Raw genomic sequence first — 24,562 nt, 5'->3', positions numbered from 1 at the left:
TAAAGATGAGTTATACAAGTTTATGTTATTGGGGTTCGCATACACCTCAGAAAGAATGTAGTTGCACCCCTGGTACTTACTGATAAATATGTTACTGAAAACATGAAGTTTTAAAATATAATATTAGAGAATATTAAATAACATATTTAAACACACTGAAACTATTCAAATGTATCATTAATTGTTTCATTCACTTATAGCACTAATTAAATGTAATACCCTAATCTGCAGTGGGTGAGTGTGAAACGTGACCTCTTAGGTTCAGTCTTATTCAGTCATACACCCAGAGACACCAGTATGCATATATGTGCCCATCATAAGAGGATTAGTGCAAAGCAATTACTCTCACAGACCGCCGTGTCACCTGTTTCTCTGCACAGACATTAGAAACTGCATGCAAGGGGAAGCAGCTGGGATTGAATCAGAGACGAAATCAGGATGCAGGAGTATGATGTGATAGTGCTTGGAACTGGAATTAAGGTAAGAAAAGACATTATGTTTTTTTTCATAAAATAATCAGCCTGCAGTGTGGGGGAATGAATGTTTTTCTGTCAGAAACTCACAGTCTTGATGCATGGGAACCTCAGAAATTTGCAGATATGGTGATTGAAAAGCTTGAAGTGTTCAGGCCAGATAATATTATCTGTTTAACAAATAAGTAACAACAAAAACTTGCCAATGCAAGAATTATTTTCTGAAAACAGAAGCAGCACAATGACTTCCAGTCCTAGAAAGACTGCTGTCTGTAGAGTTGTTTCTAATCTCTATGACAGCAATCACTCCAAGGTCAAATCAAAACTGAGTTGTAGATATTTGCATCCAACACTTTAAAACACACTGAATGATTTGTTGTCTTCAACTTTTACCAGTAGAGTTAAAAGTTAACATGTTTCTAGAAATGCTTGGACATTTTTCAGTTTCCTGGACTGTCATCCTACTGAGCTCCTTCTGGCTATCGAAGGGGATTTATTGAGTGACATCATGGCATTAAAGCTGATCTGCCTTTACACAAACTGATAACTGCTGATTCCAACAGCATTTGACCCACTTCCTCTCTTGTCCCCTCTTCCTGCTTTCAGGAATGTGTCCTATCTGGCCTAATGTCTCTGAGTGGGAAAAAGGTCCTTCACATTGACAAGAACTCTTACCATGGAGGAGAAAGTGCTTCCATTTCTCCCCTCGAGGAGGTCTGTTCAGTCCAAAACACTCCAAGGTTTTAAAAAGTTATAGTTTCAAAAATAAAAAAGAAAAGGGAAAAAAAGTGGCATTTGAGAGAGCAGGTTTCTTCTACATTGTAAAACATTTGAACCACATTTAGTTTGTCTACTGTCTTCTGCTCTTTAAGTCTAATAAATTTAGCGAGTTTTAGATTTTGAACCTAAATGTTTGAGTTTGTGAAAGATAAACTCACAGTCGTGTTAACTTTATATTAATTTTGTAAAACCTCAAAGAGTTGAATAAACAAGAGTTTTTAGGTTAGCGCTTAAAAAAACTGAAAGAAGAAAAAGAAAAGAGACATAATGCTTAGCGGCTTGTTTTTGTATCCTGAGATGGAAGTGCGTTACATTGATCTGATTCTGGTGTTTTATTAAGGCAAATGTTTATTTTAATGCAATCTTGGGGATAATGTTTTGTTCACATTAAATGTTTTTGAGTAAAAATAATTTTGATGTTTAGTAAAATTCATGATCAGATCAAAATGTTGTTCATGCAATTTGAAACAAGAACTTAAATTATTCTAAAGTAAAATAAATAGTTATTTTAACTTGATATTATGAGTGAAAATAATAGAGAAATCTGTGCTCTTTAACTACGTGAGGGCAGTTTTTTCTTGCATTTTGTGAAATAATTATTTGGTTGAAATTTCAACATTTAAGTTAAAACACAATTCAAGATTAATTAACTTAAAAACAATGTTTAGACAACTTTTCTCTTTTATGAACTTTAATTTCTGAGTTAAAACCAAAACAGCAGATGGACTTTCACTTTTAAGTTAAACCACCCTCATATGTTTTACAGTGTACTGTTTGGAGTATTTTCTGTCTCTGAGCACTACCAGTCAGCTGGCTTAAATGAGTTTCATATATTTTCTCATTGTTTGCAGCTGTTTGGAAACATGTGCATGTGAAAAACAGATGTAGCAGTTGTCTCTTGACATATCTTTGATTCTTTTTAAAGGAATGCCGCTGAAGTGCAGAGAACATAACTACTTTGACATTTGAATCACTTTCGCTCCTTCTCACCAGAACCTCCAAAGTAAACGTGACAGATTTAGTGAGAGCAGCTCTTCATCCCATCTCAAAAGACCAGCAAATAGTGTTGTTCAAATGCTGGTCTGTAGCTGTTTGAGTTTCTTTTTGATGAGAACCTTATTTAAGAGATTCAACAGACTCAGTTAGCCATGAGTAGTTAACTTTAATTATTAAATAATGAGTAAACCATTGTGAGATTACTTTTTTACTTATTAAAACAGTTACATGTTAGAGACAAAATTTCTCCAGGAATTACAACAGAATCTGTTTCCCTTACTGCTTAGCGTGACGCGGCTCCCAAATTTGCTTTTGATTGGTTGATCGACGCTTCGCTTCATCAAGCTCCTTCCCTGGAAGGCAAGCGGGACAACGAGGTTCTGGCCCTCAGACTGAGACACAGAAAGAACCAGAACCAGCAAAAAGTGACGGAGATGGTGCTTGACCTTTGACCCGATCAGCTGAATGAGTTAAAAACTGCATTTCGGAGCGCAGTAAGGCGCTCAGTTCTTTAATTAGTGCTGTTTCTGGTGCTGCTCCTGGCCCCAAAACAGTTTGGAAATTATTAATCCCTTATTTATTTCAAGATTATTTTACACATTATGAATCTAAATTATGCTATAAACCTCTTTCCTAAAATTGATGTACCTTTAAAAAAGTATTATTTTATGCCAGTTTTTGAACGTTAAATGTTTAGTTTATGAGATCCACATTGCTTATCAAACCAGCACTGTTTTAAAACTACCCTGGCTACTTGAGCAGATAGCCCAACTAACTGAACAACTCAGATGTATTAATCCACAAAGACCAAAATTGGAATGGATTTCTGCAAAAACACTTGAAAATCCAAATATTCACTATATATTTTTGCTTAGTTTGAAGCGCAAAATTAGTAAAAAATAAATAAATAAATAAATAAAAGAACAATTAACGAATGTTAAAAATACTGGTATAACTTTAATACTGGAAATGTTATAATATTTTAGTAGCAGTGGGAATAATTATTGCGTTTTGGTTTTTCTCAACATTTTTGTGTAACATCTCCATTCTGAGATGTTTTGTGAAGATTTTGTCTTGCCACCATGAATCCACACCTGCCTTGGCCCGGTAGACTTGCATCTTTATCTCTACACTTTGTTGCTGGTATTAAATGCTCATCTTGTTCGCAGCTGTACAGGCGGTTTAAGGTTCCAGGCCCTCCTAAATCGATCCGACGAGGGAAAGAGTGGAACGTGGATCTCGTTCCCAAGTTTTTTCTTGCCACTGGTGAGTTTTGTGTAGCTCATCCTACTAGTGAGCTTCTTGTTTTAGGTTTATCTCACAATCAGCTGATGTGTGTTTGCTTCAGGCCAGCTGGTAAAGATATTGGTACACACTGAGGTGACTCGTTATCTGGACTTCAAAGTTGTTGAAGGGAGTTATGTGTTCAAAGCAGGCAAAGTGCACAAAGTCCCTGCCACAGAGGAGGATGCACAGAGCTCAGGTGACATAGATCAGCATTTCTAATCCACTTCTACAGGCAGAAACGTATTTTATGATTTTACAACATTTTCAGATCTGATGGGCATGTTTGACAAGAGGAGGTTCAAGAAGATGCTGCACTTTGTCCTGAACTTTGACACGAGAAACCCTCGCACTCACCAGGACGTGGATCCTGAGAAAACGACCACGCGAGAGCTGTTCAGCCGCTTTGACCTGGGACAGGACGTCATAGAGGTCACAGGTCACGCCATAGCCTTACACTCCAGCGAGAGGTCAGTCAAGATGCGAGCTAGTGATCCCAGATGTTTCAGATGTCCTGGTCAGATGCCTACATGTGGTTTACTGCTCTGCAGCTACCTGGATCAGCCCTGTTTGGAAACCATCAACCGGATCAGGCGGTACTGCGAGTCTTTGTCCCGCCACAACAGCAGTCCGTACCTGTACCCGCTGTACGGCCTCGGCGAGCTACCGCAGGGTTTCGCCCGGTGAGACGCAGACAGTTTCTACTTGTTGTATTTAACCCTTTCATGCATGGTGGTCACTACAGTGGACAGCTGTCTAAAAGCCATCTTATTGTGCTTCTTGTGGATTTTTATGTTATAAATGGACACAGACCACTGAAGTGGCCCTTCATGCATCATAAAATACACTATCAACTACTGGCCAACAGCTGCAAATGCAAGAAGTTATTTTAGTTAAATCCAATATGGCCGACAGACAAAAAAGCATGCCAACCGACCCAGTCCCTCCTTCTACTGTAGACGACTCTTGCAGGTAAAAAAGAAACAAAACATATTGTGACATCAGATAACCCCTAAAGAACAATACTACTTTGTATTTAGAGAAAATTACAATTGATCAGCTAAATAAAAAATTTTCTTTATAAATTTTTTTCTACCTTTTTTTATGCCTTAAGAAAATAAAAAAAAAATTGGGGGAAAATCCTGACACAAAGGATCATAATTCATGCATGAAAGGGTTAAATAAAAACAAAAAAACAACTGAAATTTATCTCTGAGCGATTTCTGAAAAATATTTCAGTCTCATTCCCGTCATGCAGAGCTGACAGCTTTTCTTGAACGTTCACAAATTCACAAGATGGAGCCAAAAGGCAAAGTCAGAGTCTAATTGGACTAATGAAAGTAAAACAAAATTTGAAAAAAGAACAAAGTTTGGTCAAACTAAATATCACAACATTTCAGAAATAAATCACTGCCTGACTGCACAGTGCAGCTGTTAACACTGTTACCAGTCATTTGTTTGAATCTCACCGCGTCTCAATCGCAACGTTAAGGTGGCGTTTTAAGAAACATTGTTGTTAGTTTGAGCTTTCCTAAATGGGTTTTCTGGAACGTGGCATTTTCTGAAATTCTTGATTAAGATTTTAGTGTTGAATTTTTGGCTATGTTGCAGGGGGGAAAAAAGCTTGAAACAAGTAAAATGTTTTTATTGTAGATTTATTTCTATGAAACTTTCTCCAGATGTTTGTGTCAAACTCAAGTGAACTTGAAAGAAATCAAAACAAAGTAGGTCAGAAGTTAAATGTGTAATAAAGTTGAATGACACAATAAAAGTACTAAGGAAACTTACTAAAATGTATTTAGTACTTCATAGAAAAGTCTTTGATGGTAATGAAGATCTATGTGAAGAAACTAGTGCCAAGCATTGGTCAGGTATTGAATTTGCTCAGCTTTCTGTTTGGGATCCTTGTGTTGCTGAGAAATCCCAGATAGTTAAATCTAATCAAACTCTAATCTGCATTTCTCCATCAACTTTCCCTTCTATTGAAAGGAGTCTGTCTGTACCTTATTCTGAAAAAGCAGCCATGATGTTTCCTGTTGGTCCGGTGTTACTGGGTCTAAGTGCAGCACCAGTTCATCTCCAAACATGGTTCTGCAGCATCATAGAGTTCAGTTTTGTGCTCATCTGAACAGACCATATTCTCCTAGTATTGTATTGGCTTGTTCAGATCTCAGCAGCAAACCCTAAACCAGCTTCAACAAGGTTTTTCCTCGTCTGTTTACTTATTATTTTCACCAAAAAAATTATTTGCACTCATTTGAGATCTTTCTGAATTTTAATCTGTGACTCTTTGACAATCCTTCAGATTATTCTTTAGTTCCTCTGATCTTATGAGGCAGATTTGGCTGCAGCTGATTTCCTTTAGGTCACACATCCAGCACAGCTCACTTGAGCATCCAGTAGTTTAATAACATGCCTGTAACCAATGTTGTCATTAGATTTTTCAATATTAAAGTGTAAAAGTCTTTAAAGAGCCCTTTGCTTTTACCTTCCTGTGTAAAATCTCGGTAACCATTTTATTGGCCAAAACAAAGAACTAACCCATTGACATTAGTTTGAAATGATGCGTCATTAAATTGTGCTTTAAGTACTTTGGTATCTTTTTTAAATCTTGTGTTTAATACTTATTTTTTGTTCCATTTCACTTTATTACACATAATTTCTGGACTGATATGTAAAGGTTTTGTTGTGTGTGTGGATTTCCGCTGCAGGGTGTTATATTCCACCTGACATGTCTTTGCTGGATTAAAGTGACTTTACATTTTTCCTATCTTTGTGTGTTTATCAGACTGAGTGCAGAGTACGGAGGAACCTTCCTGCTGAACAAACCAGTGGATGAAATTGTCATGGACAACGGCAAAGTGAAAGCTGTCAAATCGGATGGGAAGGTGGAGCAGACGTTGGACCGTAGGGGAAACTTTAGTTGAAATGTTCTAAATGATACAAGCTTTTCCTTTTGTTTCTCACAGGTTTTCCACTGTAAGCAGTTAATCTGTGATCCCAGCTACGTTCCTAACCGGGTCAGGAAAATGGGACGTGTCGTAAGGGTTATCTGCTTATTAAATCATCCGGTTAAAAACACCCATGAGGCCAGCTCCTGTCAGATCATCATCCCTCAGGCAGAGCTTAACAGAAAGTCAGGTAAAAAAAACGATAACATTTCTCATCCCTACTGACTGTCACTAATAAACTCTCACCACTCTGCATGAATGTTTCTGTTTCGTCCACGCAGACGTTTACATATGTGTAGTGTCCTACAGTCACAGTTTGGCCTCGGACGGGATGTACATCGCCACGGTGAGCACGACTGTAGAGACCAACAATCCAGAGAAAGAAGTGGAGCCGGCCCTGGAGCTCCTGGAACCCATCATGCAGAAGTTAGTGACGTGTCTTTCTGTGCTCAGGTCTGTTTCAGTACTTTATTGTAATGTTTTTCGCATGACTTTAATAATTCTAGGTTTGTCTCCGTCACCAACGTGCTGGTTCCAAATGAGGACGGACGAAAGAGTCAGGTAAAGAGAGGAGCCACCAGAGGCAGTCACAGTTTTACATACACCAGTCATCAGCATGGATGTCTAATTCATTTTGGGCTCTCAGTGACTTATATCATATCTTGAACAACAAACAACTGAAATAAATTATGAAAAACACAAATTTGTATAATTGATTTGTATAATCGATTTGAGGTCAGGGTCATTCTACAAACTTAATATCAGCCTGTTGTTTCCATTGATGTGTGACTGGGATCGTTGTCCTGCTGGGACTCGACTGTGTCCAACCAGAAACCATCAAACTGTTGATTTCAGGTCAAGCTGAAGAACCTAGACATAGCCCAAAATATTAGCGGGGATGTATTTATTATATATTTCAACCTTTTTCATTATTTCACCAAATTTTTTTAAAATGTAACAGAAACCATGGGAGCAAAACAAACAAAAAAAGACCCTGAAGCTCCTCCTCAGAGCTGCCTGGCTCCTTCAGACTAGCCAGCAGCAATTAGCAAACACCTGGTGCAACTGAGCATCTCATTATACGGCTACTGCTCAGTGTTAAAAACATTCCTATAGGGCTAATAGAGGAGTAATGTCGCAATGACTTCCTGAAGGTGGAGTTTCAGGAGTTTTTAAAGAGACAGAGGCCCAATTTCATTTTAGTTATATTTGACATATACAGCATTTTTATAACAACTAAAGGTAACATAGTTACTTAATTATGCTAGAAGACGGCACCGTGTGCCTGTAATACTGACTCTGTAGAACGGATGGATTCAGCACTAACATTCACATGGACTCTAACCTTCATCCTATTGAATGTGTACATACAGTCTGTGTTCAAAAGCCAAGTTCATACCAGAAGTTAAATGAACTTCTGGTAAGGCAGGTCAAAGGTCAATCCAAAACCTGATTCATAGCTACAAAAGTTTGTGGTTTCTCTACAACATTCAACCAAATATTAGTGGAGATCTATGTATATATTTCAGCCTGTATGTATTCAACATCCACAATAAATCATGACTTGTGCAGCTATGTATATTTATTCTGTAAAAAGAATGGGTGAAAAAACCCCACTAAAGGCCCAAATTTATTCAAAGATTCATGCTTATGGATGTATGTACACTTCTGATCTGAAAGCTACAAAAAATATATTTTTTACAACTGAAGAGCATCTGTTTTTTTATCACTTCCCTCCCACCTCTCTCTGCTGTGTTAGATATTTGTGTCCCGGTCTTATGATGCAACAAACCACTTTGACTCAGAGTGTGAGGACATCAAGGACATGTACCGGCGGATCACCGGAGCAGAGCTCTGCTTCGGAAAACCTCGCAATCTGTCCCACAACTCCGACGACGACTGAGAGAGCCTTGCCCACCTGGAACGCTTGAACAGACAAGATGGCTTCCACACACAGCCGTGAAGCAGCTCTGTAGTTATATAGTGAACTGTGACTGATATGTAAATGTTGGAAATCCCCTTTTCTCCTTTTGTTATAATTGGTTCTGATTGAGAAAGCTTGCATGAAACGGTGTAATTTTTGAGCCCTCTAGCTCCCCTGTGTGATTTTTGTGTGTGTTATTTTGTGTAGTTCTTATATTTATAATTTTGATACGCATATAAGGGCCATTGTAGACGGGCGGAAAATAGCAGCAGATTTTTGCCAAAAATCTCTGAAATTTTTATATTAATCTGAGAAGTTTTCTAGAAAAACAAAGAAATTTTTGAGTTTGAAGAGTCAAAAATTTGCTAGAAAAAACTCAAGAGATTTTGAGATTAATCTCAGAAATGTTTGAGGAAAAAAAACTTGGAAATTTGAGTTTCAAAAGTTGAACATTTCGACTTTAGCAAATTTTAAGATTTTTAAGATTTAAGATTTTTTTTCCTAGCTAATTTGCTACTTTTAAAACTCGGAAATGTCCAAGTTTTTTCTCTCAAAAATTTCAGATAATAATCTCAAAATTTCAGAATTTTTTTCCAAGAAAACTAACTTTTCAAACTCAAAAGTTTAATTGTTTTTTTCTTTTAAAAAATTCCTGAAATTTTTGGCATAAATGTACTCCTCCTTCTACAGTGACCCTAACATGCGGTCGTACACATTTAATTGTTTATGCTTTAATAGGCAGAGATTTTGTTAAATCCCTGGAGAGAGGTGTGAATATTATTTAGAATACCAATAAAATAGTTCTCTGTGTCATTAACTGAAGCTCACTCTGAAAACACCCAGTGATGTGGGCATTTTGTCTCAGGTAAAAGTAGCTCAGCTGCAGACTGAATCTGAATGACATGGGTTTAATCGCTGAGACTGACTTTGGACATGTTGCGTCGCAGCAGCTGATTAGAGATGAATCGAACATGCAGGGGATTTGTGGATCCTCCTCTCTGCTGGGGGCTTATGAGTGAGAAGGACAAAGCCAGTGAATTATATCATATGCTGCACAGGCAACTTGTCTGCTGCAGAGCTGCTGGACGCACAGAGCAAAGAGGCTTATCCAGAAGGAGGACAGCCGCCACAAACAAGCTCGTTTTATTTTGTAGATGCTGCTGTGCAGACTGAAATGACAAATGTTGAAATGTTTTCAGTACACAAATAATGGAAAAACTGAGTATAATAAATAACTCAAACCGTGGTATTTAACAAATGTATTTATAACCAGTCTATACAACGACTTTATACAGCAGAACACAGATTTACTCAACTGAACTTGTTCATTTATGACAGAAAGTTGTATTTACTTTTAAACCACAATGTGACACTGAAAACTCGCCTCAACTTTGTTTCAACTTTTCTCAAAGTGGCTCACAGCTTTGATAAAAATGCCTGAGACTGAGCCTGCTTCAATCTGCATTTACCCCGATGTTTGCAGAAACACAGTAGCTGGATCAGTTTGCTATTTTACTCTGAAGCCTCTTTGCAGAAGAAGGACGATCCTCCCACTTGAATGTGAACCTCATCTGTAAATGGCCATCTACACTCTCACTTTGAGTCCCCACTTTCATCCTGTTTCACTTCTAGGGCTCTGCTGTAAGAGGGAGGAATCAGACCAGCGGCCACCAGCCGCCGCTCACTGTTCAGAAAGTTGAATGTTGCACAGGCATTCGGCTGCAAAAGAGCAATAAAATTATTAAAATTTACAAATGGGCATTTTAGAAAAATATATTTTAACACATTTATTGAAGTAAAATCTTTTTTTCTATTTTAATCTATCGTAGAGAGATTGAGTGATCTTTACCGTGTCCTGCACCTCCAAAGCGATGCGTTTCCGCTTCAAGAGTGCAAGGACCGAGGGGTTAATTCGTTCGACCTTTGACCCTGTACCCAGCACAAGAATCTCTGAAGCAGCAGAGAAAAAAAAAAAAGTAAATCATCCTAAATACTATATGCCTTAGGAAAAAAATATAAATGGACATTAACAAGAAAGAAATATGCATTGGTCTTCACAAATTATGTCACATCTGCTAAAGATGCTTTACAGCTGATTCCTGTACTGATATTCCAATTATGCAAAAGCAAAAAATATATACAAACACCCAGAAACAGAAAATTTCCAATTGTGGAAATGTAAAAATTATTCACACCTGCAACCACTCCTTTAAAGTATTAAATGTAGAATAAAGCTACTTAAATGTAGCAGAAGTGAAACATTAAACTGATGTTGTGCAACTCAGCAGGTTGTTGCTAGGTAACCACAAGTTCCTCAATGGGTTGTTGCTAGGTGACCACAGAGTGAGTTAGTTAGTTGATTCCACCAACCCTGCTAGCTGGTCATGAGAGGTTGAGGAGCTAAAACCTTTCTTTTGCCTACATTTCCCAGAATGCTGTGCAGTTCTATATCAAGGATAAATTAATATTCTATATACTGGTATTAAATATTCTATTAGATGATACTGATCAGATGTCTACAGTGATGTTTATTTATTGTCCATCCTACCCATGACGAATACATTTTGTCAAATTGTATGACTCCTGCTAGAGGAACCACATCATAAACAAACAACCAAAGAAAGCTAAATTTTAGATATTTTACACTCAGTAAATCAAAACGCTTCAGGTATTTGGAAAATCTTGTTTTTCTTATGTGATCTTGTGGTTCTAAGTCGTACCTATAGGTGGTTCAAGCATGTGGAAGAGAGAGATGCTTTCTTCTGTGATGTCTTCAGAACTTCCAACCTGCAGACAGACACATTTTTTCCAACTTAGAACACACTCACCTGTAAAGAAAAACACAATAAGCCGTGTGGGGACTGTTTGGATTGTGATCTCACATTCCACTGGAGGACGGCAGGAGGCATCACAGCGCAGGGCCCAAACACCCGGTTACCATCGATGTTGAATCCCATAGGACTGTAGCTGTGTATCAGGATCCCATTGTGGGCCTCCGTCTTCATGATGGACACGGTGGTCCGCTGGTACATCTCATCATCACTTGGCCCTAATCTGTGAGCTCGGCAGAGAAATGGGCTGCAATCAAAGACAAGAGAATTGAAATTAGGGTTGTATTTTTGCCATATTCTGTTTTCTTTTAAATTCTTATATAGGCCAGAGAAATACCTAAATCAAATTACATATTATTCCTGGTTGAATGTGAACACTGCAATTAAAGTAAAACCATACTTTCAGTGACGCAATGCAATAATTGCTTAAAAAAAACTGAGATGCTATGAATTAGTCTTTATACTTTCCTCCATCATGTTAATTTTTAAATAACAGAATGCGCTGCAGGTCTGACAAATGGCCCCATTCAAGAGGCAAAGAGCGAACAGCAACCCACTGACACCCAAATGTTGTAGGCCAGTTTTTGAACAAGACATGCACAAGCGTAAATACATTTGCCAAATACTCGTATTCTTTATAATCAATTATAAGAGGCAGATTTTTTTTTGTAAGCCTGTTTATTTGCTAAGCGACAGAGAAGGTTTTGTTTTGTTTAACAATTGTAAACTGTGATTTTGTTATTTAAACTAGGCATAGCATAGTATTAAATCTAGGCTGAAAGTCTTAGTGAAAATAAAAGCGAATCAATACAGCAGTTACTTTAAAAACAGAACTATATAAAAAACGACAGGGACTCTTTCGTAACTGCAACCATGGCATTAAAGTGTCCTACCTTCTTAGAGAAATGAGACAATAAAGAGCGAACATATTCGTCCATAATTTGTTGTTTAAGAGTTAAATATTCAGGGATTTTAATGAAACATACCTGGAGAAAACGGGTACAGATCTGGAGGAGAACAGAAGTCCCCTCTGAAGGAGGAACCTGGCGGCCATGTTTCAGCCGGTGACACGCAGGGGGACGGAATACGCTGTAACACCACATTCTCACTGAACAGTCGTGCGTCGAAAAGTCGAACAATATTTTGTCCCACGTTGGTTGAGGAGGTTTGAACTAATTTTACTCAAATCCACCGACAGAGAAGGTAACAGTTTTACAATACTGGGGCAACTGGGGCAACTAAATAATTAGTTAAAGCCAGAGGTGACCAGAGTAACCAAAAACTGTACTCAAGTAAAGGTAAACGTAAAGTGAATATGGTCATATATCTGATTTAATATTTCAAAACTATTTCCACAGACAGACGAATATGTAAGGTTATGTCTACATTTTTTTTATTTTAAAGACTTAGATGAAATAACATAATCAAAAAATAAAAACATTCAAACAAAATAAATATTTTTCAGTTAAATATTTTAGGCTGTGCTGATCACAGAAGGTTAAAATAACAGACCTAAAATTAAGTTTTTGTAATTAAATATTAAATAGTATTTTTTAGAATTTGCTGTTATGGCACATTCAGAAGTTTAATGTATGGTATCACTTTTAACAATGTTATTTATTTACAATGTTGAAATTTGAAATAAAGGAGCCAATCCTTACTTCTTACAATCCCTTCTATAATTTTCTGTGAAATCTAATACTATTCAATGCAAAACATACGGTTTCATTACAAAAACCTTTTTTATTATTCCTTTTGTTGCATTTATTTGGTAAATTATTATTGACACACCATTTAGCATTAAACATTACATCCAACATTATACACAATGATTCAAATATTTTATATTATTTTGGGTGAATATTATTATACAGGACCAAATAAATCTATGTTTATGCTTAATATTTTTACAGTAGGTAAATTAGCTGCATCTAACTAAAAGTTAGTAAGAATGTATATTTTTGTAAAAGCTGAGATTTCTTTTTTTAAGTCTTAATAATAATTTCTAATAATAATAGTATAGTTGTTTATGTAAATCAATTATGTAATAATTTTATAATACATTGATTATCGAGTAAAATCCACCAAGAGTTCTGATATCGATAAAAATGCCTGGTGGGTGCGTTCAGGATGTAACAGCGCCCCTCGTGGGCATTTAGTAGTATGACAGGGGTCAGATGATCTTAGCTGCTTTGTAAATAGACATCAGCCATTCACTGTAGCCATGCCTTCATAGGCTCTTTAAATCCCTCCAGCTGAGCAGATCCTTCCGCTTGGACTCTACACTTTTTCTCGGCTTTTTTTCCCCGACCCGTTTTCGGTTTGTCAAAGTATTTCTGAAACATGTACCGGTCTCTGTACGCCTTCCGATCGTCCGAGCCCAACTCGCTGCACTTCGCGGCCGGGGAGACCTTTCTAATCCTGGAGAGGAGCAACAAACACTGGTGGCTGGGGTCCCGGTGCAGCTCAGGGGAAACCGGCTACATCCCGGCCTCTTACATCGAAAAACTGCAGGTACACCAGACTGATGAAAAAACGTTTGTTTCCACGTTTCTCCCCCTCTGTCTGAACACCAAGCTCTCAGCCTCTTGATGCGCTTGGCTATTAAAAAGGCTGAATCAATGGAATCGAGAGAGACATATTCAGTGGTGTATGCCTGCTGAATAAATCATAAATTATAGGAAATGTTGCATCATGCAGAGACTTTCCTTCATCTTTCTGCACTGCAGCTGCAGAGAGGATGGGATAGAAGTGGAGTTGAATACTGATGGGAAGGCAAAAAGGAAAATCAAACAATAAAGACACGATCAGCTGCAGGAAACTGCTTTCTGCTAACTTCTAGATAATCCATGATTCATGCTGCATTTCTCTGTTTCTCCCAGTCACACCCACATGGGTACAGTAATGAGGAGCTTGTCCTTGGATGCAGACTAACTAGTCGGAGCTTGCATGCTGTTTTGGATGCATGAGCTGGCAGGAGACCCATGCCGTCCCTCTCCTAAACTTGAAACGCCTGAATCTGAGGTTTTTTGAGCAGGCCTGACTGTACTTATAGAGCCCTGCAATTCAGTCAGGATACAAACGCACCCCTTATTGTACTTTATAGTGGTTTTATCTGATAAAACACCACAGTGTTTTGTATTATTGTGAATTTGAGGGGAAATTATGATAATCCAAAAAGTGTGGTGTGCATTTTGTACTCTGATACTGCTAAATAAAATTCAGTCTTGTCAGTTGCCCTGCTAAGACCAAACTTAGACTTTTTGTGGTTGAAAACTAATGTCATATCACCATGAACACACCTTTAACTGTGAAACATGGTAGTGGCAGCATCATGCTGTTGTCAAGGAGGAACCTGCTCAGAGATGTAAGTATGTTCAGAATTAAATACAGAATCTGTGACAAGAATTGAAAATATATGATTACATTTTACTATCAGACTGAACCTAAGTTATTTTCCAAGGAAGAGTAAGCAAACATTTCAGTTTCTAGATTTGCAAAACTGGTAAAATTGTACTTGAGTATTTCAACATGTTTTTATTCAAATTAAAGTTTTAAAAATTTACTCAACAGTTAAAAAAAATTGGTAAAAAGGCTATTTAAGTACTGAGTAACTGATCAAAACATCAATCATTTGATTTTGTTAAGGCATGAGGAAGTTTCGATATTTTAAGGACTAAAATAAAAACAATTCATATAACATAAGTACCAAATAACAAATTAGTTTCTTTCAGTATAAAACTAATGAAACTTTAAGAAAAGCTGCAGGTGTGTGTCTGGTGATTGTTTTGGTTAAAGCAAGTTTGTTCTTCATTCAGTGAAGTGTCACAGTGGATAGAGTCCAGAAATTTCACTCAAGTAACAGTAGAAATACTTTGTAATAAAATTACATGAGTAATAGAACAGCTTAGTAAAAATAGTCCTAAAAGTACATTTTTTCCAAAAAGCTACTCAAATGCATGTGACTAGTTACTACCAAACTCTGGCTGTGGATCCTGAACCCTGTGAATACTGCGGGTCCACTGCGTCTAAATAAAGAGGCTGAATACAAATGCCTGCCACACATTTCAGATTTTTGTTTGCATAAATATTTTTCTTCCCTTTCACACAGACAACGCTACGTTTACCCATCACTTGAAATCCCAATGAAGAATTTCTAAGGAATGTGTTTGTAAAAAGGCTGTTGTTGTTACATAACTGGCCCATTTTGTTTCCGCCTACAGCCACATATGTCCCCAGGCCATGTCCTGTTAAGCTTAAAGTTTAATAGCTATGAATGCTGCCATACTAATGAATATTTCACCTTTGTTGTTGTTTGGGGGGTTTTTTCTACCAGGCTCCGGAGCAAGATGAGGTTCTGCAGTCCATTGACCGAGCGATCGAAGGCATCCACAATGTGGCCTTGAAGAACGGGGGCAAATACAATCTGGAGCAGCGAGATGTTCTACAGTAAGATAGAACATAACGCAGCAATTCTGCATTATGTTCTGTCAATTAAATAGTTGTTTTGCTGTGATGCAGAAAGCTGATCCACCACAGAAAGGAGACCCTGGCTCGGCGAAGTTCCTCCTCCACCGGACACAGACTTCCTGCTTCCAACAGTGAAATATCCCTGAGCCAAACGCCTCCTCCTCCCAACGGCCTGAACCAGAACTACGGCAGACAGGGAAGCGTGCCGCTGTCAGGGAGCATGGACAGCATGCAGGCGGAGCCGGGCCTCTACCAGGTAACACGCTCTCTGCACACACAGCTGCACGGCTCAGAATGTCATTCATCTGTTTTTGGAGCTTTATTCAAAACAGGAAACTGTTTTATAATTAATTGCATTACAAGGTTTCCCCCAGAAAACCTGCTAAGAACGATGGTTGGGTGCTAGAGCAGTCATTCATCCAGCAGCCTGTCATGTTTTTGAGTTAAATTTTTAAAGTTTGAAAATATCAACTTGATAATTATTTTAATGAAAAATTGGGAGATTCATACCTGAACACCAACAATAACGTCTTAAATTAAAAAAAAAAAAAACTTAAATAAATAAGCAATGCTTAGCCTGGTGGGAGCACAATTAAAGCCTGGTGGCCTACCAGGCTTATAATACACTGGGGGAAACCCTGCATTAAAATAAGTAGCTTTCCATTGCTTTTTTTGGAACAAATGTTACATTTTGGGTTTGTCTCACTCATTTTTAATAAAAGATCTCAGCTCTGTGCAAAGGTCATTCTGCTGGTTGAAGAGGCTCGTCTCCAACCTATTTAAATAAAAGATGTTTTAATATTTTATGGCTGGAGTGTAGAAATAAAAGTTTATCCTAATCCACAGTTAAACCATTTCCAGTTGATTATGTTTTGTCTTTATTTGAATGTATCCATTTTAATTTAACCTCCTTTGTTTGGTTATTTTATTTGTGTTATTTTGTTATTTGTCCTGTTATCCAGTTATTTATTTTGTAGATTAAAACCTCTTTTTGCTTTTTGTTTGTCTGTAATGTTTGTTGTAGGTACTCTAGTTTATGAATTTAAAAAAGCGTAGAAAGTAATTTACAGGTATGTTGAAAATGAAGCGATTTTAATTTTACTCTTATAAAAGTCCCCATGAATCATGTTTGTGTCTGTAATGAGGCATCAGGGTTCTGCTAACTCGGCCCGGTTTGTTTTCCTCTGTGCAGGTGCCGCCTCAGCCCCGGCGCGCCGCTCCGATTACTCCCCCTCCGCCTGAGAAGCAGAGAAACAACCGGCGTCCAGGTTAGGCCCTCAGTTCCTCCACCTGTTGGCTGTGAACTCCGGCAGCGTGTTTTTGCTGATGCGTCCTGCACCACGCTCTATTCTTAGTCAGGTCAGCGCCGCTCAGCTCCTCTGTAACCGGATTCCTGTCCCTCTCTGCAGAGCCGGAGGTCCCCTCCAGGGTGTCCTCCCTTCCCGCGTCACCCGCTCCCTCCCTCACCATCAGCACCACCTCCACAGAGTCCGCCTCCCGCTCCTCCCTGGCCACCTCTGACATCAGCCTGCCCAGCGCCGCCAGCACCCCTCCTCCTCCCGTGCCGTCTCGCGTCAAGCCCCCCGTCCCACCCTCGGACGTCCAGCAGTCTGACTCTCCTCCCGTGCCGGCTCCCGTGAAGAAAAGCCCGGCGCCGCAGCCTCCGCAGCTCCCGCAGCTCCCGCAGTTCTCCGAGCCCGCCCACCCCAACGCCGCCCCCGCCCAGCTCTCCGTGGCGGACACGGCGGGGCCCGAATGGCCCGTGGCCCCCCCGTCTGTGGCCGAGAGCCCTCCTGGCAGCCCCTCGGCCTCCGAGCCGGTTCCCATGACGATCGGCGCCGAACTGATCGAGCTGGTGCGGAAGAACACGGGGCTGAGCTTCGAGCTGTCGCGGGTGGCGGTGGGGGTGGTGGTGGGCCACCTGCAGACCGCCCTGCCGCAGGCGGCCGCCGCTCTGGAGCGGGTTCTCCTGTCGCTGGTGGAGAGCAAGGTCAGGCTTGTTTTCACTGCGTCTTGCGGCTCCAGCATTCCTGAAGCCTGTTCAGAGTCTAGAGTTACAGACAGAGGCGGAGACAGACGTTTAGAGTCAGGGGGCCCAGATGGGAATGACAATTAACACACACATTATACACACACATTATACACACACACATTAAACACACACATTATACACACATTATACACACACATTAAACACACACACAGTGGATATGAAAAGTCTCCACAGCCCTGTCTAAGTGATAGCAAGACAAATGATTTGACCTTTAAGGTGACCTATGACCTGTTCAATTCAACTGAAAAACAAACTGAAACATAAAATAAAAAAATTTAAAAAGCCTGGTTACATAAATATGTACACCTTTAGACTAATACTTTGTTGCAGCACCCAGTGTCACATTTATTTATATAGCAGTTTTAAAAACGGGTTTAAAAACTGCACCGCAGTGCTGTGCAACAACGATAGCATCATCTGCCATCAGTGTGTTAAAACTATTTTAGTTTTTAGGGCTTCAGTTTTCATTTTTCAGCAGCTGCAGGTTTGATAAAAAAACCTCTAATAAAAATAAACTGGTTGCAGAGGCACAAAAAGAGAAGTGAAATACCACATCCTGTGAGGTTTTATATTTAAAGCTCAACATTTACATCAGTGATCATTTTTAATTAAATTTGCTTAACTCACAAGTTGGCTGGAAACACAAATCTTTATGGCAGAGGCCTAAGAATAATAACAACAGTAGTTAAATTGAATTAATCCAGATTTAATCTCTCAGTGGTGTCTAACAGCTGCTTATATGTCCTCTGGTGGCCAAGTGGTTCACTAAAACAAATCTGAATAAAAGAAAAAACTTGTTTATTTGAACTGCATGCATATATTTTACCTATTGCTGAATTTCTATTATTGTTTTAAGGTGCTAACTGGAGCTAATTTATCTGTCAGAACTGATGGGTTTTTGCTTCCCTTTGGGATCAGTAATGTATTTTTGAACTGAACTGAACTGAACTGTCTGCAGGACTTGAGTGCAGCGCTGCCGCAGGGTCAGGTGTGTCACGACGAACAGCGTCTGGAGGTCATCTTCAGTGACCTCGCCCATCACCGTGACGACTCCCAGCAGCGCAGCTGGGCTCTTCATGAGGACCACGCCCTCATCGCCTGCTACCTGGAGGAGCTGCTAAAGATACTAGTAACCATGACAACGACAACACTGCAACTTCATTAGAGCATCCATCCATCCATCTATCCATCCATCCATCTATCCCTCCGTCCGTCCATCCATCCATCCATCCATCCATCCATCCATCCATCCATCCATCCATCCATCCATCCATCCATCCATCCATCCATCCATCCATCCATCCATCCATCCATCCATCCATCCATCCTGTCTTGTCTTTCTTCCTCACAGTTTCTGTTTTTTTCCAGTTGCGTATTTAAATCCTGAAATCCTCCCATAGATTCAGTGAACTTCTGTTTTCTGGTCACACACTGACTGATAAATCTGTAAATCTTCGGCCTGAATAAATATGGATTGTAGAAATCACAAACATGCAGGGACTCTGCCTGCAGGACTGGAAGTGACCTCACAAAAAGCAGCAAAGCCAGATGAACTGCTGCTGATCAGTTTGAGTCTCTGTGAGCTGAGTTTGGATTATTAGAGGACTCTTCATCCTGCAATGTGTTTCTCTAAGTTTTCTAAGTTATTCTCTGTTTCAGTGTTTCTTCATTCGGCCTGTTTGTGTTTCCAGACTGATGCAGATCCAGAAGTGTGTAAGAGGATGTGCAAGTCCAACAACTACGAGAATGTTCTGTCGCTGGTTTCATATTATCAGATGGTAATGTGTGGCTTACTGTGTTGTTTTATAAAACAGTGTCACAGTTTCAGCATCACACGTGTTCACCAATGATCTTCATATTGTAAATGTGTCTTGCTGAGGTGTTCAGCTTGTCTCCTGGCTGACCTGTGCAGCTTGACTCTCTCTCTCTGCTGGGCTTCATGCAGGAGCACCGTGTGTCTCTGCGGCTGCTGCTGCTCAAAGTGTTTGGAGCGATGTGCAGCCTGGACGCGGCGCTCATCTCCACCCTGCTGAACTCCATCCTGCCCATGGAGCTGGCCAGAGACCTGCAGACGGACACACAGGGTGAGGAACATCACAAATATTAACGTGCATCGCCTCATATGTGGGAAGCTTTCACGTCCGTAGGTCTGTCACTGGAATACATTTTGCTGGACGATATAAATCGTCCCAGAAATGATTGTGATAAACAATAATATTGTCGTTTTGACGCCATTTTCAACTAATATGGATGAGATGGAGCTGGAAGACATTTTGAAATAAAACACAAACAAAAAAAAAAAACCATACAAAACCAGTAAATAAATTAAATGGATTATGATGTCTGTAAATAAAATTGCCCTTCAAAATATATTAATCATCATCAGACTATTCTCAACTAATATAACAATATAATAATGTAAATTGTCTTTTCAAAGACTAATAAACGTTTGTGCAGAAAACTACACAGGAACTAGAAGACATTTTAAATACCTAAAATAAAACACAATAGTCAGAAACAATTAATAGAAAGGACATAAAAACTGCACAAAATCATAAATAAAATACGTTATTAAGTCTTTATATGCAAAATTGCCCTTCAAAAAATATTAATCGCAAGACTGGAAATGATCAAACTCATTTTAATTTATTGTGTGGTTAATTGCTTCTTGTGACAGGCTTCCACATTTGTTTTCTAAAAGTAGATTTGTCTGACCACATTAAGGGTTTTCACTTCCACGCTGCTATATTTAAATGAATTTTTTATGGTTTTATTTGCATTTGTAGATTTGCAATAGTCAAATCTCTCTAGAACGCTCCTCTTTGTACAATAAAATAGAAAACCAGTTTAACTGATGAATGATTTATTTATTTATTTTTGGGGGTTTTGTTCACCTCTCCAGAACATTTTGCTGAAAATATGTAGAAAATTTGAACAAACAAATTGTTTGAATAATTATCAAACAAAGAATAATTGTTTGATATTATTTTTAACATGATTTTGTCCTTTTTGTTGTGCATTTGTTTTGCTTTTCCTCCAGAACACCAGAAGATGTGCTACACAGCTTTGGTATTAACTATGATATTCTCGATGGGAGAGCAGGTGCCGTATCACCACTACGGTACGACGCGTCTCTTTGTTTTGAGATGTTTTAACATGATTCTCGGTACGAGGACAAACTGAAGCTACAGGAACCTCTGTGTCTGCAGAGCATCTTAGCGCTGAATTTGTTCGTTTCCTGTTGGGTGTGGTGGAGGACGGGCTGCCCTCTGACCCCACTGAGCAGCTGCCGGACATCTTCCTGAACCTTCTGCTGGCCTTCAACCTGCACCACACGGGTCAGAGAAGATGATTCACATATTAAACAACTCCTTTACTGATCTCTGCTTTTGAGAAATATTTTAGTTGTCCTGTTCTCTGGTCAGAAAAACCTTTTTAAACCCCATATTTCTGTCAACCAGTGCCGAGCAACAATGCAATAATGCAGGAGCTGAAGCAGAAAAACGTCAAGGCCCTGACAGAAAAGGTGCTGCTGCTTCTGAACAGAGGAGGTGAAATCCCACAGAGTAATGATTCCCACTCTTTAATGGGCTCTGATGTGTTTTTTCTAAATGAAATCTCCTGTTTTCTGCAGAGGATCCAGTGTGCATGTTCAAACACACGCCGCCTGTGCCTCACTCTGTGCTCAAGTTCCTGCAGGATGTCTTTGCTAGCAGAGAGACCGCCGACATCTTCTATCGCACCGACATGATGGTGATGATAGACATCGCCGTCCGACAGATTTCTGACCTGTCTCCCGGAGACAAGGTCAGACTCTCAGCAGCTGACGCAGCACTGAGACGCAGGCAGGAGGGTTTTCTTGGATATTTATAGTTCTGTCTGTTTGATGGAAACTGTAGAGGAAGCTGGAAAATCAGCTTTTTACTTCAGCTTTTTTGATGCTTAATTTGTGTCACATAAAACATAATTAAAAACTTTATCAACGAAAAACTAAGTGAGAAATTTCTTCAATTCAAGTATCATCAAGATTCCAATACCACAAAGAGCCACTAGAGGGAGCTGTTTTCACCCTGGTCAAAGGAGCCAAAAGACAAAAATATTTAAAGAAGCTGCATATTTTTCATTTCAACTGTTTTATTAGTTATAATATGAGAAAAATAAGACTTGATCAATAGGAAAAGGAAAGTGTGGAAGGTTTTCTTCACAGTTTTAATTTGTATATGCAGAAATATTAATCAGCATCTTAAGGATTCAGAGAAATGACTCTTGTTTGTAATAGTTGAGTATGTCTTGCTGAACATAGCTCTTTTTCAATCTTTGAATATTTGAACAAAAGAGTTTTGAGTAAAAAAAAATGTCAAAGTAATTTATATTTGGTGGTAAAATAGTTGATTCCTGAAACTCACAAAGTCTTTAATTGAAATTTTTTTGCATGCTATATGAAGTAGCGTCGAATATATTCCATTTTATCACTTCCATGGTAACATTTGTTTTCAAATCAATTAAAAAATACTTTATTGATCCCAGTAGGAAATAAAATTGTTTATTAATGTGCATGTCCCTTTGAAATAAATGAATTGAACTGAATCGTTTCTTTTCCTGCTCCTGAAGCTGCGGATGGAGTACCTCTCCCTCATGCACTCCATAATGCGCTCCACGGACTATCTGGAGCACCAGCACCGCCTCTCTGACCTGCAGGGGTCGCTCAAGAGGATTCTCAGGGAGGAGGAAGACCCTGGAGAGGACGAAGGGAGCGCCACGGCGAAACAGATGGATAAGCTAATTGTGCAGCAGATCTTCAAGGAGTTCCCACAGATCTGCGACAACCAGAACTGACCATATCCGTGTGGTGCACATTCACACGCTGTAGTTTCGCTCCCGTCTGCTGAAGGTGGGGTTTGCTGGAAGACTGATGGTTTCTGCACCAGCTGAGGAAAAGAACAACAGGCTCTCCGGGGATGCACTGTGCATGTTTCTGCATTTCACCAGTTAGTTAGTTTAAATGATAGACAATTCTTTAGCGTTTTAAAGGATGTTGAGAATATTAAAAACTCATAAAGTACAGTTAGCCAAAAGTAATTGCCAAGCAGCTCTTGAAGTGAATTTAAAAGCAATAAGAGTCTCATATGGACTAACTGTATGTGCTTTGTCAGATAAAATCTACTGCAATCACAGCTGAGTCTTATTCTAACCAAACTAACTTAAACCAAATAGCTTTCAGAGAAACTATGAAGAGACAAATCTGTAGTTTGTTTCAGTGCCAGAGAAAAAACTTTTGCGAGCTTCCCTTCGTAGAGGGACCAAACTACTGGGTGTTACGGAGAGTATTATTTTCTTAAATAGTTTCTGCACTTCTACCCCTGACTTTTTGTGCCATAAAACCTCTCAATATTTACACTTAAAGCAAGTTTACTTCCTGACTTAGAAAGGCAAAGCACACTCATCTCTACAGACCTCATGGCTGCTTCTGCTCCTCTGAACTCTGCTACATCCGCCTCCTTCTGCTACATTTGGCTTTTGTATATCTTACAATAATTATTCTGTTTTCCTAAAATGCAAAGCCTTGGAAGACGTAGGAAATCACCCCTCACATATTTAGATAGTGTGCTGAAAAGAGGCTGTATGTGAGGTATGATGCACTTGTTCAGTTATAATCTTGTATTCCTGCTGAAAAAAATATCATGCTTAAAGACAAATCCAAGGCATTTTTATGATCTCACTGTGGTTTTTATGTTATTTACCTTGTTTATTACATCATTGTAACTGACGTCCTTGTTTTTCATATATTGTTGTTGTTGGTTTTCCTCCAATAGAAACGCTTCTTCACTTTCTCTAAAATCCATGTCTGAGTCAGGCGCGGAGCTATAGTGGGGGCTGGGGGGGCTACTGCCCCCCAAACCGGGCCGGATGGGGGCCCGGGCCTGGAGGTGCCAGGGAGGGAGGAATGGTTTCAAGTCATTGAAATATGTGATTATAGACAGAGAAAGTGCGCCCCCCTCCAACAGTTTCAGTTTCACTCCACGTAAGGGGCCCGGTGATTGGTTAGGGGCCCGGTAAATGGCCCCACCAACCGGCCCAACGCTGACTTGTTCCGCTAGTGGTCTGAGTGTTGGTTTCTTTGACTAATGGTGTATTTGTTTACAATACGTGTAAAATTTGTTTGAGTGATAAACACCCTTATGATTGGCAATGTCCGCAAAAATGCTGCAGCTGTGTAATGAAACTAATAAAGCTATATTTTAACAGTGCTATTGTCTTTTGTGATGTTTAGGAGCAAATAATTCAAACAATAGAACAATAACAATGAAGATGGTTTACTAATAAACTGTCAGAATAACTTCAGTATCAAATCATCTTCTATTTTATTATCCAACTCTTGCCACACACTCAGTCTCACTGAATTTACTCTGTACCTTCAATAAAATATAATAAATAAAGTTAAACTACAGAGCAATTGTTCCCAATGAACAACTGACAAAAGAGTTAAGCTATAAAATTAAACACAACAGTTCAAAGCATGGCAAAATAACGCAATACTCTGTATATAAACAATTATGTCAAAAATATATGTTAAAATATAATAATGGTAAAGAAAGCAGAGAGTTGATCCTAATACATATCCCACGGTTACACAGCAACAGAAAAAAGGAACAAGCCATTAGTGGTTACTATGGTAACCACCAACCGTCAAGAGTAAGAAAACACAACGAATGGCAGTAAAAAGTCAGGAGAAAATAACTTTTTGACTAAACAAAATACGTTAGAAGAATATCGGTGTGGACAAACTCTACCGTAATAAT

At 39.1% G+C, this 24,562-nt stretch overlaps 3 protein-coding genes across 3 annotated transcripts; 2 read left to right on the top strand and 1 right to left on the bottom strand.

Moving 5' to 3' along the window:
• Positions 1-438: 438 nt before the first annotated feature.
• Positions 439-8,568, top strand: LOC106918069 (rab GDP dissociation inhibitor beta-like). The gene is made up of 11 exons (XM_014987525.2): positions 439-480; positions 1,080-1,187; positions 3,419-3,515; positions 3,598-3,732; positions 3,805-4,003; positions 4,085-4,216; positions 6,322-6,421; positions 6,503-6,674; positions 6,766-6,910; positions 6,991-7,045; positions 8,244-8,568. Exons 1-11 carry the CDS (start codon positions 439-441, stop codon positions 8,385-8,387), a joined length of 1,329 nt encoding a protein of 442 aa, XP_014843011.2. The 3' UTR covers positions 8,388-8,568.
• A 1,084-nt stretch (positions 8,569-9,652) lies between these two features.
• On the bottom strand, positions 9,653-12,357 carry ndufaf3 (NADH:ubiquinone oxidoreductase complex assembly factor). The gene is made up of 5 exons (XM_015006684.2): positions 12,226-12,357; positions 11,291-11,486; positions 11,129-11,195; positions 10,258-10,358; positions 9,653-10,127 (listed from the first exon to the last, which is right to left on the bottom strand). The coding sequence occupies exons 1-5, from the start codon at positions 12,291-12,293 to the stop codon at positions 10,002-10,004; spliced, it is 558 nt and encodes a 185-aa protein (XP_014862170.2). The 5' UTR covers positions 12,294-12,357; the 3' UTR covers positions 9,653-10,001.
• A 1,018-nt stretch (positions 12,358-13,375) lies between these two features.
• On the top strand, positions 13,376-24,010 carry nckipsd (NCK interacting protein with SH3 domain). Its single transcript, XM_015006709.2, has 13 exons — positions 13,376-13,753; positions 15,576-15,688; positions 15,761-15,965; positions 16,902-16,977; positions 17,119-17,699; positions 18,721-18,891; positions 19,454-19,540; positions 19,708-19,846; positions 20,803-20,883; positions 20,972-21,100; positions 21,224-21,313; positions 21,397-21,569; positions 22,374-24,010. The coding sequence occupies exons 1-13, from the start codon at positions 13,583-13,585 to the stop codon at positions 22,596-22,598; spliced, it is 2,241 nt and encodes a 746-aa protein (XP_014862195.2). The 5' UTR covers positions 13,376-13,582; the 3' UTR covers positions 22,599-24,010.
• Positions 24,011-24,562: the final 552 nt, after the last annotated feature.

This window comes from Poecilia mexicana, unplaced genomic scaffold, assembly GCF_051168715.1.
Source record: "Poecilia mexicana isolate PSO_F unplaced genomic scaffold, ASM5116871v1 scaffold_5, whole genome shotgun sequence".
Classification (NCBI taxonomy): domain Eukaryota; kingdom Metazoa; phylum Chordata; class Actinopteri; order Cyprinodontiformes; family Poeciliidae; genus Poecilia; species Poecilia mexicana.
Note: the sequence above shows the minus strand (reverse complement) of the source record. Positions and strands in the feature narration are given on the sequence as shown.

Coding starts and splice junctions, on each gene's coding strand:
- LOC106918069 (XM_014987525.2), top strand. CDS start 439: ATGCAGGAGTATGATGTGATAGTGCTTGGAACTGGAATTAAG. Junction 481..1,079: donor TGCTTGGAACTGGAATTAAG/GTAAGAAAAGAC, acceptor TCCTGCTTTCAG/GAATGTGTCCTATCTGGCCT. Junction 1,188..3,418: donor CCATTTCTCCCCTCGAGGAG/GTCTGTTCAGTC, acceptor TCTTGTTCGCAG/CTGTACAGGCGGTTTAAGGT.
- ndufaf3 (XM_015006684.2), bottom strand. CDS start 12,293: ATGGCCGCCAGGTTCCTCCTTCAGAGGGGACTTCTGTTCTCCTCCAGA. Junction 11,487..12,225: donor TCTGTACCCGTTTTCTCCAG/GTATGTTTCATT, acceptor CTTTGATTGCAG/CCCATTTCTCTGCCGAGCTC. Junction 10,359..11,128: donor CATGCTTGAACCACCTATAG/GTACGACTTAGA, acceptor CTGCTGCTTCAG/AGATTCTTGTGCTGGGTACA.
- nckipsd (XM_015006709.2), top strand. CDS start 13,583: ATGTACCGGTCTCTGTACGCCTTCCGATCGTCCGAGCCCAACTCGCTG. Junction 16,978..17,118: donor GAGAAACAACCGGCGTCCAG/GTTAGGCCCTCA, acceptor CCCTCTCTGCAG/AGCCGGAGGTCCCCTCCAGG. Junction 17,700..18,720: donor TGTCGCTGGTGGAGAGCAAG/GTCAGGCTTGTT, acceptor AACTGTCTGCAG/GACTTGAGTGCAGCGCTGCC.